Below are 13,664 nucleotides of genomic sequence, written 5' to 3' on the forward strand. Positions count from 1 at the left end.
TCCTGTGATTTTTGCCACCTCTAATTTCTTTAATGAAGTTTGTTCCATCTTCCAGAATAACATCTTCTTTACCTTCGTTTCGTTTATGAATTGTCTTTTCCTTTTTCGAGACCATTAGATCGTGTATACCTTTATAGGAGTCTTCGTGAATTTTTCCATTAATAAAATCTATAGGTTTATGTCCGGTGGTACTGTGAATAGTATTATTATAGAATCCTATGATTCTAATCATTTTTTCCTCTATTGTCTCGCTATTGTTCCTGTCGTCATGTCGTAGTAGTCTTAAATGTTCATTTATTGTGTTATGTAATCGTTCGATGTCGGCGTTTGATGTATGGTTGCTGTTAGACGTATAGTGTATTTCTATGTTTTCCTCTGTTAGAAATTGCTGCATCGGTATGGCTTTAAATCCGAGTTCATTGTCGACGATAATCTTATCCATCTTTCCGAGGGTATTGATCATTTGAAGTAGTTTTACTTTAAATTCAGTCCAAGATCTTCCGTTTATCCGATATGCCATTGCATATTTAGAAAACTTATCTATAGACGTCATAAAAAGACTTTTGTTCAAGGAGTAAAATACGTCTATGTGTATGATTTCTCTAGGTTTTGACGGTGTATCAGTTATCTGAAGCGGTATTTTAGGCGGATTTCTATCGTATTTTTCAATATTGCATACTTCGCAGTTATTTATGAATTGTGTGGTCCTAAGTTTCAATTTTGGGTTGTAGATCCTCAGTTTTAATTCTTCGTAAACAGCTTGGATGCCTCTGTGGTTTTTGTCCAAGTGTTCTGCTTTAATTAGTTCTGTTAATTTTAATTCATCTTCAATATCTTCGAGTAGAGTTGTACATCTTACTATCTTTAATCCATTATCATTCGAAAATATTTCGCTGTATGTGGTACTGAATATATTGAAGAAGGGATCGTCGATAATTATTGCGTTGACTTGGGTAGGATGAAAGTGGGTTTTCAACAATTTTATAACTGAAGCTCTGTCTAATTCCTTAAAGTAAAATATTTTTCTAATTTTTCCAAATATAGTCAATGATCTTATTTTGGTCGAGCCTGATGTAATTTTCCTGATTATAGTTTGGTTCTTATAGAAATTTATCGGGGTTTTGCATTCTGTGATCATTGTATTTTCTTCAATTGTGTTTATTTCTGCTGTTTCGGGTCTTATTCTGGAAAGTGCATCAGCATTTCCATTTTTGGTGCCTTTCTTGTATCTGATCTCATAATCGAATTCTGATAATTTCAATCTCCAACGAACCAGTTTAGAGTTAGGTTCCTTTATCGAAAATAACCATGTCAAGGGTTTGTGGTCGGTTTCTATTATAAATTTTCTACCAAAGAGATAGGGTCGAAAATATTTAGTAGCCCAGACTATGGCTAATAACTCTTTCTCGATAGTACTGTAGTTTATTTCATGTTCGTTTAAGGTTCGGCTTCCAAAACATATAGGTCGATCATTTTGTGATAGTACTGCACCAAGGGCATAATTACTGGCGTCTGTGGTTAGAGTGAATATTTTAGAAAAATCTGGATATACTAGGATAGGATCATTAGTTAAAATCTTTTTCAAAGTTTCGAAACATTGGAGATATGATGGGTCTACTATGTTCAATTTGGCATCCTTTTTCAAGTATTTGGTCATGGGTTTGGTTAGATGAGAATAATCTTTAATAAATTTCCGGTAATATCCCGTAAGTCCAAGAAATTGCTTAATTTGTTTTGGTGTCTTTGGTATCGGAAAATTTACAACGCATTCTACCTTTGATGGGTTTGGTTTCACACCATCTTGAGTTACGATATGTCCAAGAAATTGTGTTTCTCTTTTACAGAATTCGGACTTATCTAGTTGAACTTTTAGGTTCGCGTTCTGCAGGCAATTAAAGATAAGTTTCAAAGACTCTATGTGCTCTTGAAGTGAAGTAGAAAATATTATAATGTCGTCAAGATAAACGAGACATATTTTGTTAATATAATCCTTCAATACAGTGTTCATTAGTCGTTGGAAGGTCGCGGGGGCTGTTTTAAGTCCGAAGGGCATTCTTAAGAATTCATAGTGCCCACCTTCCACAGTAAACGCAGTTTTATGCACATCAGATTCTTCGACTTCGATCTGGTAAAATCCTTTTGCTAGATCTAAAGTAGTAAAATACATACTTTTCCCCAATTTATCGAGGATTTCATCAATGTTTGGTATTGGATACCGATCGTTGATGGTCACTTCATTCAATTTCCTGTAGTCCACGACTAATCTCCATTTTTTATCACCGCTGGCATCTTCCTTTTTAGGAACGATCCATATTGGTGCGGAATACGGTGAGCTGCTATGTCGAATTATTCCGTTGTCAAGCATCTCCTGTATCTGCTTTTGTACCTCATCCTTATGGATGTAGGGGTATCGGTATGTTTTTGTACAAATTGGAATGTTGTCGATCGTATCTATTTTGTGCTTTATTTCACCAGTAAAGGTTAGCTTAGAATTTGGTTCATAGAATACATGTTGGTATTCTTTTATAATTCTTAATATTTGGGATTTTTCTTCTGAATTCATGTGCGATGTACGGATCTGTTGAAGAATTGGTTCTGTTTGTTGAAATTCTTCATTCACAATATAAAAGTTCTTGGAATTCACTGATGTTATTGCATCAGTATTAAGATAGATTTGGTCTAAACTATCTATAGACGTTTGTATTTCAAGTTTAAAATTCTGGACATTGTATATGCCTTCTTTTAGGATTACGCTTCCCGTGTTGTTTCGTTGTTCTGAAAAATGAACAAGTCCATTTTCTTCTGGTATTATAAATTGTACTGTGTGTGTGCCCGCATAAAATAAGGGAATTTTCTTATCATTTATCATCAAACTGTCGCTCGTGTAGTCTATTATTGCCCCAAAACGTTTTAGAACATCATTCCCAATTATTCCGTCATAATAATCGTGGAATTTACATTCTATTAGGTCAAAGTTTTCCTTATCATCTCCTAGTTCAGAGAATAAAGGAACACGGTAAATGGTAGTGGTTTCGACGCGATTTTGCAGTGTTTTCAAGGTCAAGGGTCCTGTCTTTATTTTCCATTTTGGGTCGCATAAACCGGGATTCACTATTGAATGAGTTGCTCCGGTATCTATAATGAACTTTAAATAATCTTTCACGATTATATGGGGTAATTTTCCCCGGAGGCTACTGTAAGAAAATTTTGGGATGATTCGATATTATTTCGAGCCGGGTTATCTGCTGGTTGGTAATTAGAAGGGGGTCCTTGGTATTCTATCTGTTCTTGTTTTGTGATCTGCTCCTCCCAATTGTTGCCATAAGTATATTGGTTATTAACGTTGATTTGATCATTGTTCTGCACCATATTTATATCCATTGGTTCTGCAGGTGGTAGGTTGTTTCTTTGGTAGTAGTTAGGGTTTCGAATATTTTGTTGAGGATAATATTGATTATTATGCTGTTTAGGAGGGTTTCCATTGTATTTGTTTGGTTGGTAATTGTTATCCCTTTGTTGAAAACTATTACCCTGAAAGCTTTTATTATATTGATTGCCCTGATTTTGTACCGGTTTGTAGCTATTATTTCCTTGATTATATCTATTATTTTGATACGAATTAATTTGTTGCTGTCTGTTATTATTCTGGGGTTGACGCTTGTCTGTTTTATTTTCCTGACCTTTATATTGGGTTTGGTATGAATTGTTTGATCTGTTCGGTTGTCTCGTGTTAGAATTGAAGATACCATTTGCCTGTGTAGTATAAGCATATCCGGACTGAAACAGTATATCCATAGCAGTTTCCAGAGAGTCTGGATTTCTACATGTTATTATAGTCTTCATGGGTTCGGGCAATTTTTCCCTGAATATCCCCAACGCCGTTTTCATGTTATTCCTAGCACATTCACTAGTTGCTGGGCCCGATCCTAGTAGGGTAATCGTCTTGTTATTTAAACTCCTAAGGCCAGTTTTAATTTCATTATAAAATTCAACACTATTTGATCTGAACGTCACGCTCTTCAGTTTGTCGAACAATTCCTCTAAGCTGTGTCTGTCGCCGAAATTATTTATAAGGATCTGTTTTACATCGTTCCAGGATTCGGCCTGGCAATTTATCTCAACAATTTCCCTAGCTTTCCCTCTTAGTCTGCCTTTTATGATGTCAGAGAACAGATATTGAGATGGTTCATCGTAAGCTCTAAGGATAGGGTGGACTCTGTCTATTAAATTGATAAAAGTTTGGAGATCTCTATAGTCTCCACTGAATTCTGGAAGGTTTCCTAAATATTTAAGGGGATCAATTCTAACAGATAGAGGAGGTGGATTTGAAGTGTCAGTAGCCATATCGTCAAGCGAAAAGTTTATACTGGGGAAAAAAAATGTTTACCGCTGTCTAGTGTAATTGTTAAATATGTTTCTACATTCGTAATTTTGAAACAAAATATCGAACAAAAGAAAAACTAATTAATCAATTTGAATGTCACTTTAGAGAAGGAAAAAAAAATTTTACCCAAGGTTTTTGTTCAAAGATATTCTCTTTTTGTTTATTAGTTTTTATTAAAATGGGAATCGCAGCAATATATTGAGAGAATTTTCTTACTTTTAAATAAAAATTAACCTTAATGAATTTATCTAGATTCAAAGGACAATTCGGTAATATTTTCATAAAATTTAAGAATGCATTTCACAATATAAATAAAGCGTATATAGAATTAGATCTAGGCTTACTTAGATGTTGTTAGATGCTGGGTTGGCTACTTTGTCGTCTTCAATTTTGATGTCAGTTGATTGCTGTGGATCTTCGTCCTGTGTTGTCAATATTGGAATTGGTTCTTTTTTGGTATTAGATGTTGTTAGATGTTGGGTTGGCTTTTTGTCGTCTAAAATTTTGATGTCAGTTGATTGCTGTGGATCTTCATCCTGTGTTGTCAATATTGGAATTGGTTCTTTTCTTGGGAAATTTCACAGATTAGATTTTAATAGACACTTCCTCTTTGTGTTGTAGTCTTTGTTGATCTTAGATTTCACTGTTGTATGTTCGTTTCGCAATTGTTTTTTCTTTTTTTTGATCGTTTAGCAGTTGTGTTTTTTTTTTTTTTTTATTTGTTCTATTAAAATAAAACTCTTCTTTTAATATCTTTGTTTATTTTAATAAACAGTTTTTCTTTATTTAATTGATTTGTTTAATTTTCTTATCTTTCACTTTAGTTTATTTGTCACGTTTCACTTTCATTTGCTTATTGATTTACTTAACTTATTGAATGCACATTGAGTTCTTTCACCGCGTTAATGCGTAAAAACGAACAAAGGGGTACGGTTTAATTAATTTACACCGAGGATCCTTTGCGCGGATCCTACCGACTGCGCCACTTATTATTTCAACTCGATATTGAAATAAAAAAAATTGAATCGTAATCCCTTCGATTATTTCGATAGGGCAACTCAAAATAAAAAAACGTCCAAGCGATTTGGAGGTGAGAATAATTCTGTTTTATTAATGTTATTTCATTCTACATGTTAGTTGTCCACAATGACTTATGTTACTTAAAAATATCTTACAAAGCGTTTTTGGTTCTTGCTTATTTGTTAAGTCTGTTTCGTTTCCTGCTTCCATCGTTGTTGGGAACGAAACAGTGTTATAAAAGTCTATGGAATTTTAAGTGTTGGATTCAAGATGTCTTACAAAGCATTTTTATTGAAAGAGTGAAATTATTTGGAATCGCAACATTGTCGTTACAAACAATTTAACAATTGGGTTGATGCAAAATATTTTGTGATGACATATCCGATTTTGGAAATAATAGAATTTAATGTATAAAATTATTTGGAATTTTGGAAATAACAAAATCGAATGTATAAAATTATTTGGAATCTTAAATGTCGTTCCAAATAATTTTGCTGATTTGTAGTTTTAATTGTAATTTGTTTGTTTTTATATAATTTCTATTTTTGATGTCGTAACACCTAAGCCCCTGGCGACGCAGTCCCATATATAGGCCTCAATGTGCTGCATCGCCGCCATGCCTGCCTGCGGTGCGGATCTCAGTGTCCCTGTGACCCCGACGTAGGCCAGTATCTGGACCTTCTTGAACTCCCTCGCACGCGCCATCTTCTCTACGGCATTTCACCATACCAGTGCTACATAGGTCAGTATTGATCTCATGATGGCCGTATACATCCAATTGGTAGTTATCCCCCATTTCCTACAGAACATCCCCTTGCAGGAGTAAAAAGCGCACAGTGCCTTACGGCTTCTTTCCTCGATGTTCCTCATCCAGGACAGTTTCGAATCGAGGACTATGCCTAGGTATTTCGCCTCCTTCGACTGCCGCATGGGTAATTCCTTTCTAAGGACGGGAGTCTGAACTCCAGTATCCTATATATACGCGTGAAGAACACCAGTTTCGTCTTCCCTGGGTTGGTCCTCAACCCATTTCTGTTAGCCCACCTTAGTGACCCTTCCATGATCTCACTGATCGTCGACAAAAACCTGGCATGGACCAGCAGCACGATGTCGTCCGCATACGCGAAAATCCTCGTGCAGTCAAAATTTCATTTTAATTCGAAAATTTTTAACAAAATATTCTTTGGGAAATTCTTTAAATTCTCGTGTAATCCGGTCCCTCGATCATCCTTGTTCGATTGCTAGAAGCTTTAATTTTTTTCTGGTTTGACATAAGTTTTGTATGTAGAATAAAATTATGCCCTTCAACTATATTTATTTTGAATAAATATTTGGCAGAATCCATGCTGGTGGGTTCCCAAGATTCGGCCCGGCCGAAATTAGCAAGCTTTACTTATTATATAATAGATTTTGTCAAAATTTGATTTTTCTATGATTGTTTTTTTTTTTTATAAAAATTCATTTCCGTTGCCAAAATTACGTTTCTGAAGGAAATTTTCTCCAAATTTGTTTTTTATAGGAAATGTTGTCAAAATTGTTTCCTTTTGGAACTATTAGAATGTTTTTATTACATTGTTTTATTTCCACAAATTATAGCTTTCTTCCTGGGTCGCCATTGTCCAAGCATGCAAAATTTCCTGCTACTTGGGTCTGTTTCCATTTCTATGCAATGCCATTTAAGTTGGTGACTCTCAGATGACGACAGTCTGTTGATCATGACGACGATGTTGTGAGGCAACACAATAATGATGATGCTAATGTTGATGATCATAGCGATGACAATGATGCCGTTGATGATGGTTGTGATAACAGCAAGAAAATGTTCAAGTCGTTTCAATTTCACTTTCATTCGTTCAGTGAGTTGGCTAAGCAACGGTTGTGCCAATCGAAAAGACGTCCGACTATACCCTCTGCATAAAGTATCAAAAGAAACAAAAGAGACGTTCAACAACATAAATCCTTATGAATTAATAACCATTAAATAAAGAAAGAAGTGAAAAGAGAAAAATTTCAAACATTATGTCCATCTTTGGACATTGATCGTAATATGATCCTCTAAATCTGCAAAAACAACTGTCAGCTAAGCCCAGGATTAGTTTCAGTGGATTTTAATTTGAGTGAATCTAAAGCAAATTTAAATATCATACAGTGTGTGAGTGTGTTGAAGTGTTAGAGAAATTCGCTTGAGTAACAACTGAAAACCAAACGCTTACAATTTGTACTAATTAAACAAAACAAAAAGAAAAATACACATATTTAACTTTCTGCTCGATTTTAATGGAATTAAAAGGTTGGTTCCCATGAATGTTTGCGTGATATTGCCATCGTTTAAATTACACGGTCAAAGTCTTAGACATGTTAACCCAGCCAAAGGCTCTAAGGACACCACACAAAGTTACACAAATGAAATACCAGAAATCCTACACACACTACGAGCTAGAAGTCTGGCTCAAACGAGAGCAGAGGTAAACATCTCCAACAAAAACAACAACAACAGCAAAACCCACATCATCATTTCCCACAAGATCATCATCCTTTACTGTAGAAGGGTAACAAAAACTACAGCTCACTGAAGAAGTGAAGACCCACCACTAATATGGTTCTAAGGGTTTCCAAAAATTTACTAATTACAACAACAAAAAACAATCAAACGAAAATAATACTGAAGCATAATATGTTACAAATATAAGTGTCAACATCCATAACAAAGACTTATTTTGCGTAAATGCTTTGGAACAACTAACTTTAATAAATTGTGAATGAAAATTTTTGTACCGCAAAGCCAGCTGGCAAACATCACTAAAAAACATGGCAATAGCTAAGATTCATAAGTTTACCCATTACCGAGGAAGAGTTTATCCCAATGTTTTAATTGGCATAAATTGTACGGAAGAAACTTTTTAAATACAACTTCTAGTCATTTGGAATCATGTTTTGAGCTAAAATTGACTGGTCAGCAAAAATTTTATTTGCCCTTTAGGCCGAAGATCATTTTTCAAATGATGTGTCAATTTTCCTTTCAAGATGAGCTTAAAGATCGAAATTTTATACAATGGAAAAATGAAAGCCACATGAGATACACCACACCACACCAACCATGAATTGACGCGTTTCGACCTCTTGATAGTGGGGGGTCACCATCAAACATCTTTAGGTGTGAGGGCTACTAAGGTCGTGCATTGTCTCTGTATTTATCACGAAGAAACTGCAAAAGATCCTCTATGTAATGCATACAACACACTAACCAATTCCGATACTTTGTCCTACTGGCTGTGTCACTTTTTCGATGCATGTGTGTTTGTCTGATTGCAGCGAGGATTTGTTTTCCACATCCTACAATTTTTTTCCAGGGCATATACATGGTTTTTTTCATCATTGCGCGTACGTCATGGGTTCAAACCACGGCGTGGCTCAGCCGATTTTTATACCCTCCACCATAGGATGGGGGTATAAAAATTTCGTCATTCTGTTTTTAACACCTCGAAATATGAGTCTAAGAACCCATAAAGTATATATATTCTTGATCGTCGTGACATTTTCAGTCGAACTAGCGATGTGCGTCCGTCTGTACGTCCGTCCGTCTGTTTGTCGAAAGTACGCTAACGGAGTAAAGCTAGCCGCTTGAAATTTTGCACAAATACTTCTTATTAGTGTAGGTCGGTTGGGATTGTAAATCGATCTTGGGTCTTGACTTCTTGAGCCTATATAGGGCGCACTTCTTATCCGATTTGACTGAAATTTTTCACGTAGTGTTCCAACAACTGTGCTAATTATGGTTTAAATCGGTTCATAACCTGATAAAGCTGCCCTATAAAGTGACCTGGGGTCTTGACTTCTTGAGCCACTAGAGAGTGCAATTCTTACCCGATTTAGCTTTTATTGTCCACGTGATATTTTGGTATCACTTCCAACATTTGTGCGCAGTACGGTCCAAATCGTTTCATAACCTGGTGTAGGTGCCATATAAACCAATCTTGGATCTTGATTTCTTGAGCCGCTGGAGGGCGCAATTTTCACCCGATTTAGCTGAAACTTGGCATGAGGTGCTTTATTACGACTTCCAACAACTGTGCTAAGTACGGTTAAAATCGGTCTATAACCTGATAGAGCTGCCCTATAAAGTGACCTGGGGTCTTGACTTCTTGAGCCTCCAGAGGACGCAATTCTTATCCGATTGGAATGAAATTTTGCATGAGGTGTTTTGGTATCACTTCCAACAACTGGTCCAAATCGGTCTATAACCTGGTATAGCTGCCATATAAACCGATCTGGGATCTTGACTTCTTGAACCTCTACAGAGAGCAATTATAAGCCGATTTGGCTGAAACTTTGAACAACGGTTTCATAGCCTTCAACATACGTGTGCAATATGGTCAGAATCGATCTATAGCTTGATACTGCTCCTATATAAACCGATCTCCCGATTTTGCTTCTTGAGCCGCGAATCGGACTATAACTAGTTATAGCTCCTCCTCCTACTCGTCTCCAGCTCCGTTCTTATTCACTATTCTTTGTTTGCCTAAAAAGAGATACTGCCCAAAGAATTCGACAGATCCGATCATGGTGGAGGGTATATAAGATTCGGCCCGGGCGAACTTAGCACGCTCTTACTTGTTTTTATTAATTTCTAACATTATTTGCCCGTTAGGGCGAAGTATCTTGTTTAAACCGTTAAGTGGAGCGGACGTTTTGTTGTTTCGCTCCTCAAGAATTTTTCTGTAACTCGTAATAGGTCATAATTTTTGGAGGACAAATTAAGGTCACTCAAGGATAGATACGATAGTGGTATGCATTAGGTGGTTAAAGATCTGCGTCTGTTTCCAGTGGAGCTGCAAATCTAGAGCCCGGGAGTAGGCTTAGAATGGACTCCAAAGACCCAACAGCTGCGGTGGTGGTATCAGGCCATAGCATGTTATCTGCTACTGAAACCTCGACTGGTGGAGCAGCAGCTCTAGGCTCCACTAGCCGACAGCGGACTTGTCAACAGGTCTTTGTGACGAAGGCACCTGGTTCAAGTCTTAAGGACAAGGCCGAAGCTATTCTATCTTCGCATGCCTACACTTTGCCTAGGCCATCGGCCTTCCCCGGCAAACTAACACGCTCTTCAAGAGGTTAAAATAATAGAAGACGCATCGCTCTGAGGTTTATTGAGTGGCTTGGTGCTAATGATCCAAAGACCTTAATTAGGCTCGGGGATTCGCTGCACAGGCTACCCCAAAAACTACGCATCTAGATTCGGAAACTGCACCACAGTCAGCCAAAAAGCTGCAGTCACCTAGAAGGCATCCAATTCCTAAAAAAACTAGATCGAACCAGCACAAGATTTAGTCAAGAAGGAAGATATTCCTTCTCGACCAATAGGGCATGATTGGATTCCAAAAATTCCCTCAGATCCTAAATGCATACTTAGAAGACTAAGGGAATATAATCCCAATCTTTCAACCACCGTCTGGAAGATTGGTAGATTGGATGAGTCTGATGGTGACCGGAGACATGCAGTATTCGTACTTAACTGCGACTGTCTCGCAGATCTCAATAAGTCTGATCTCAATAAGGGGTTGTGTCCCACGGATCAACAAGTTGACTTAACTTTACTATCGGATGGACTGGGATCAAGGAGTGCTTCAGCGGGGAAGGCCGGAACTCAAAAAGAACTTCGACAGCAGCAGTTAGTGAGGCATCTAAGGAGGAATCTTCCACAGCACAAGTGTCCAGTGTCCTGAGGAAGAGTGGTTCCATTACTTTCTCACCTACCCCTGGACGCGTATAAAAGCTCATCATGACAAGATCTAACTAAGATCTAAAAAATTGGTGGAAGTTCTGAATCCTGCTATGGTCCGGGTTCTGCAGATAAATCTCCATCATTGTAAGGCCGCATCGGCAGCATTAAAGGCGATTTGACGTGGTTCTTATCCAGGAACCATGGTTGTGTGGAGGAATGTGGTTCGTGAATTAAGAATTCCTGGATTTAATCTACTTGATGGTACTGGGAAAAGGAGACACAGAGCCTGTATTCCTGCAAAGAATAGTTTAAATGTTTTTCTTTTTCCGTTGCTTTTCACTGAAGAATCAGTAGTGGCCAATCTTGAAACTAATAAGTCTCATGACTGGCAGGTTTTCTTTTATGTGGAACACGATTCAAGTTTTGCCACTTTCAAACCTTAAGTTCCTGGTTGTCACCATTTATGTAGAGAAGAAGAGCCTCATTGTAGGAAGTGATGCTAATTCACACCACCAGATATGGAGAAGTTCGGATATCACCGAAAGGGGTGAACTATTTATCGAATATAAATATTGTAAGGTACAATCTCCCGATTTGTTATAAAAGGAATATACCGACCTCTACTACCAGCAGCTGGTACTAGATGTTACCTTAGTATCAGAGAATATCGGCGGAAGGATATGTGACTGGGAAATGAAGGATAACCACTGCTTCTTTGATCATCGTTATTTTTGTTTCAACCATGGGGGAAATACTGCAGAAGTGCTACCTCGGCTAAACAAAAGGACGCGTTCCTTTCCTTTCGGCAAACGTTTTGCACCGCCATCCCAGGTAGACTTGAGAAGGAAGTGGAAACTACGAAGGATATATACATTATGGTCAAAAAGATCACGACAGCCCTAAATGACTCGCTTGTGTCAGCATGCCCTAGAGCTAAACCAAGACAAAACACGACCGCCATGGTGGATCCAAGAACTGCTTGTTTTAAAGAAAGGTTGCAGAAGGCTCTATAACAGAGCGAAAGCCACAAGGGTACTGCACGATTAGAACTTCTACAAGGCAGAGCTAAGAAAATACAAGGGCTAGCTGAGAAAGTCTCAGAACAAAACCTGGATGGAGTTCCGTAGCTCTGTAGAGTATACATCTGAGGCCTCTAGGCTAAGGAAGATCCTATCCTCGAAACCTTTTATGGTGGCATACATTCAGAAGTCAAAGAATGTATGGAAAATGTCTTGTGAGGAAACACTTCTCGTTGACACATATTTCCCGCGAAACTCTTCAACCGACAACGTGGCGCCAGAAAAGATTGTCACTGATTGTATTACCATGTAGTATATACCTGTGGGATGGAGAGACACAAAGGTCATTTGTATTCCGAAAGCAGGAAAACCTTACCACGAAGGCGAAAGATTTTCGCCCTATTAGTCTCTCATCCTCTATGCTGAAGACTCTAAAGAGTTCGATATAAACATATCTTAGGGATAAGATCCCTGGAGAACGCCTGTCTCGACAACAGCATCCATACTGTAAGGGCAAGTCCTCTGAAACGGCCCTTCACGACCTAGTTGGCTACATAAAGGGTTCTCTACCTTGACATTGAAGATGCTTTCAAAATTGTAAAACCGTCGACAATCATGAAGGATTTGGAATTTGTAAGCATCACTTCCACCGTTAGAACGATTACGAATAAATTATTTGCATTGCCGCAGGTTTGGGTTTAGTGGATCTAAAAAGATTTGTCTTCTACTTAGGAATATTGACATTAACATTATACTTATACAGATGATTTGACTATTGCGGTTAGGGGAAAATTTCCCAGCACTCCTAGATATACTTCAGAAAGCCCTAAGGGGGCTACCACAAGTGGTCTAGGCGTAAATCCGTCTAAGACGGATTGCCTGAGACGTTGGATAGACTTCTATGCGGATGATTCCGATCTAGACGACCAGGTAGAATTCGGGGTTTACTTTGAAGAAGAAGGACTGTTCATATCTAAAACACTAGGAACTACCTTACACATTCCAGGGGAACTGGAATCTGTGGATATGCCTCTAGCGACATGTAAGCATAGCAGGCCTGAAGGTCAACGAATGACAGATATTCACAAAGTGGGGTTAATGAACACTACAAAATTATGTGGCCTTATCTAGACTTGAAAAGGTCTACCCCTTTACTGTCATAGGCTAGAATAGATGGTTCAATCATAGTGTCCGTCATGACAGTTCACTCACTGTCTGCTCGGAAAACATACTTATACATTGAAGGTTGCAAGTACAGACTTTTGTGAGGAGATCGGGGAAGAAGAAACTAAGGAACATAGGTAGTGTGTGTTTCCCGCACTGGTAGTCAGAAGGAGTTATAGACTAGAGTGTCTTTTTTTCAGAACTTGGCGATAAAGGTTCTAAAGCAGATAAAAGCTTTATTTTTTAACCGATTTCGCTAAAATTTGAAACAGCGTGTTATTTTTAGCCTCCTGACAACCGACCTATCTATGGTTCTGATCGGGCTATATTTAGATATAGCTATCATATATATCCA

The 13,664-nt window shown here is 37.8% G+C and overlaps 1 protein-coding gene across 1 annotated transcript; it reads right to left on the bottom strand.

Moving 5' to 3' along the window:
- Positions 1 to 3,029: 3,029 nt before the first annotated feature.
- Positions 3,030 to 4,495, bottom strand: LOC131997638 (uncharacterized protein DDB_G0287625). The gene has a single exon (XM_059368801.1). It carries the CDS (start codon positions 4,342 to 4,344, stop codon positions 3,166 to 3,168), a length of 1,179 nt encoding a protein of 392 aa, XP_059224784.1. The 5' UTR covers positions 4,345 to 4,495; the 3' UTR covers positions 3,030 to 3,165.
- Between the last annotated feature and the right edge of the window lie 9,169 nt (positions 4,496 to 13,664).

This window comes from Stomoxys calcitrans, chromosome 5, assembly GCF_963082655.1.
Source record: "Stomoxys calcitrans chromosome 5, idStoCalc2.1, whole genome shotgun sequence".
NCBI classification, from domain to species: Eukaryota; Metazoa; Arthropoda; class Insecta; order Diptera; family Muscidae; genus Stomoxys; species Stomoxys calcitrans.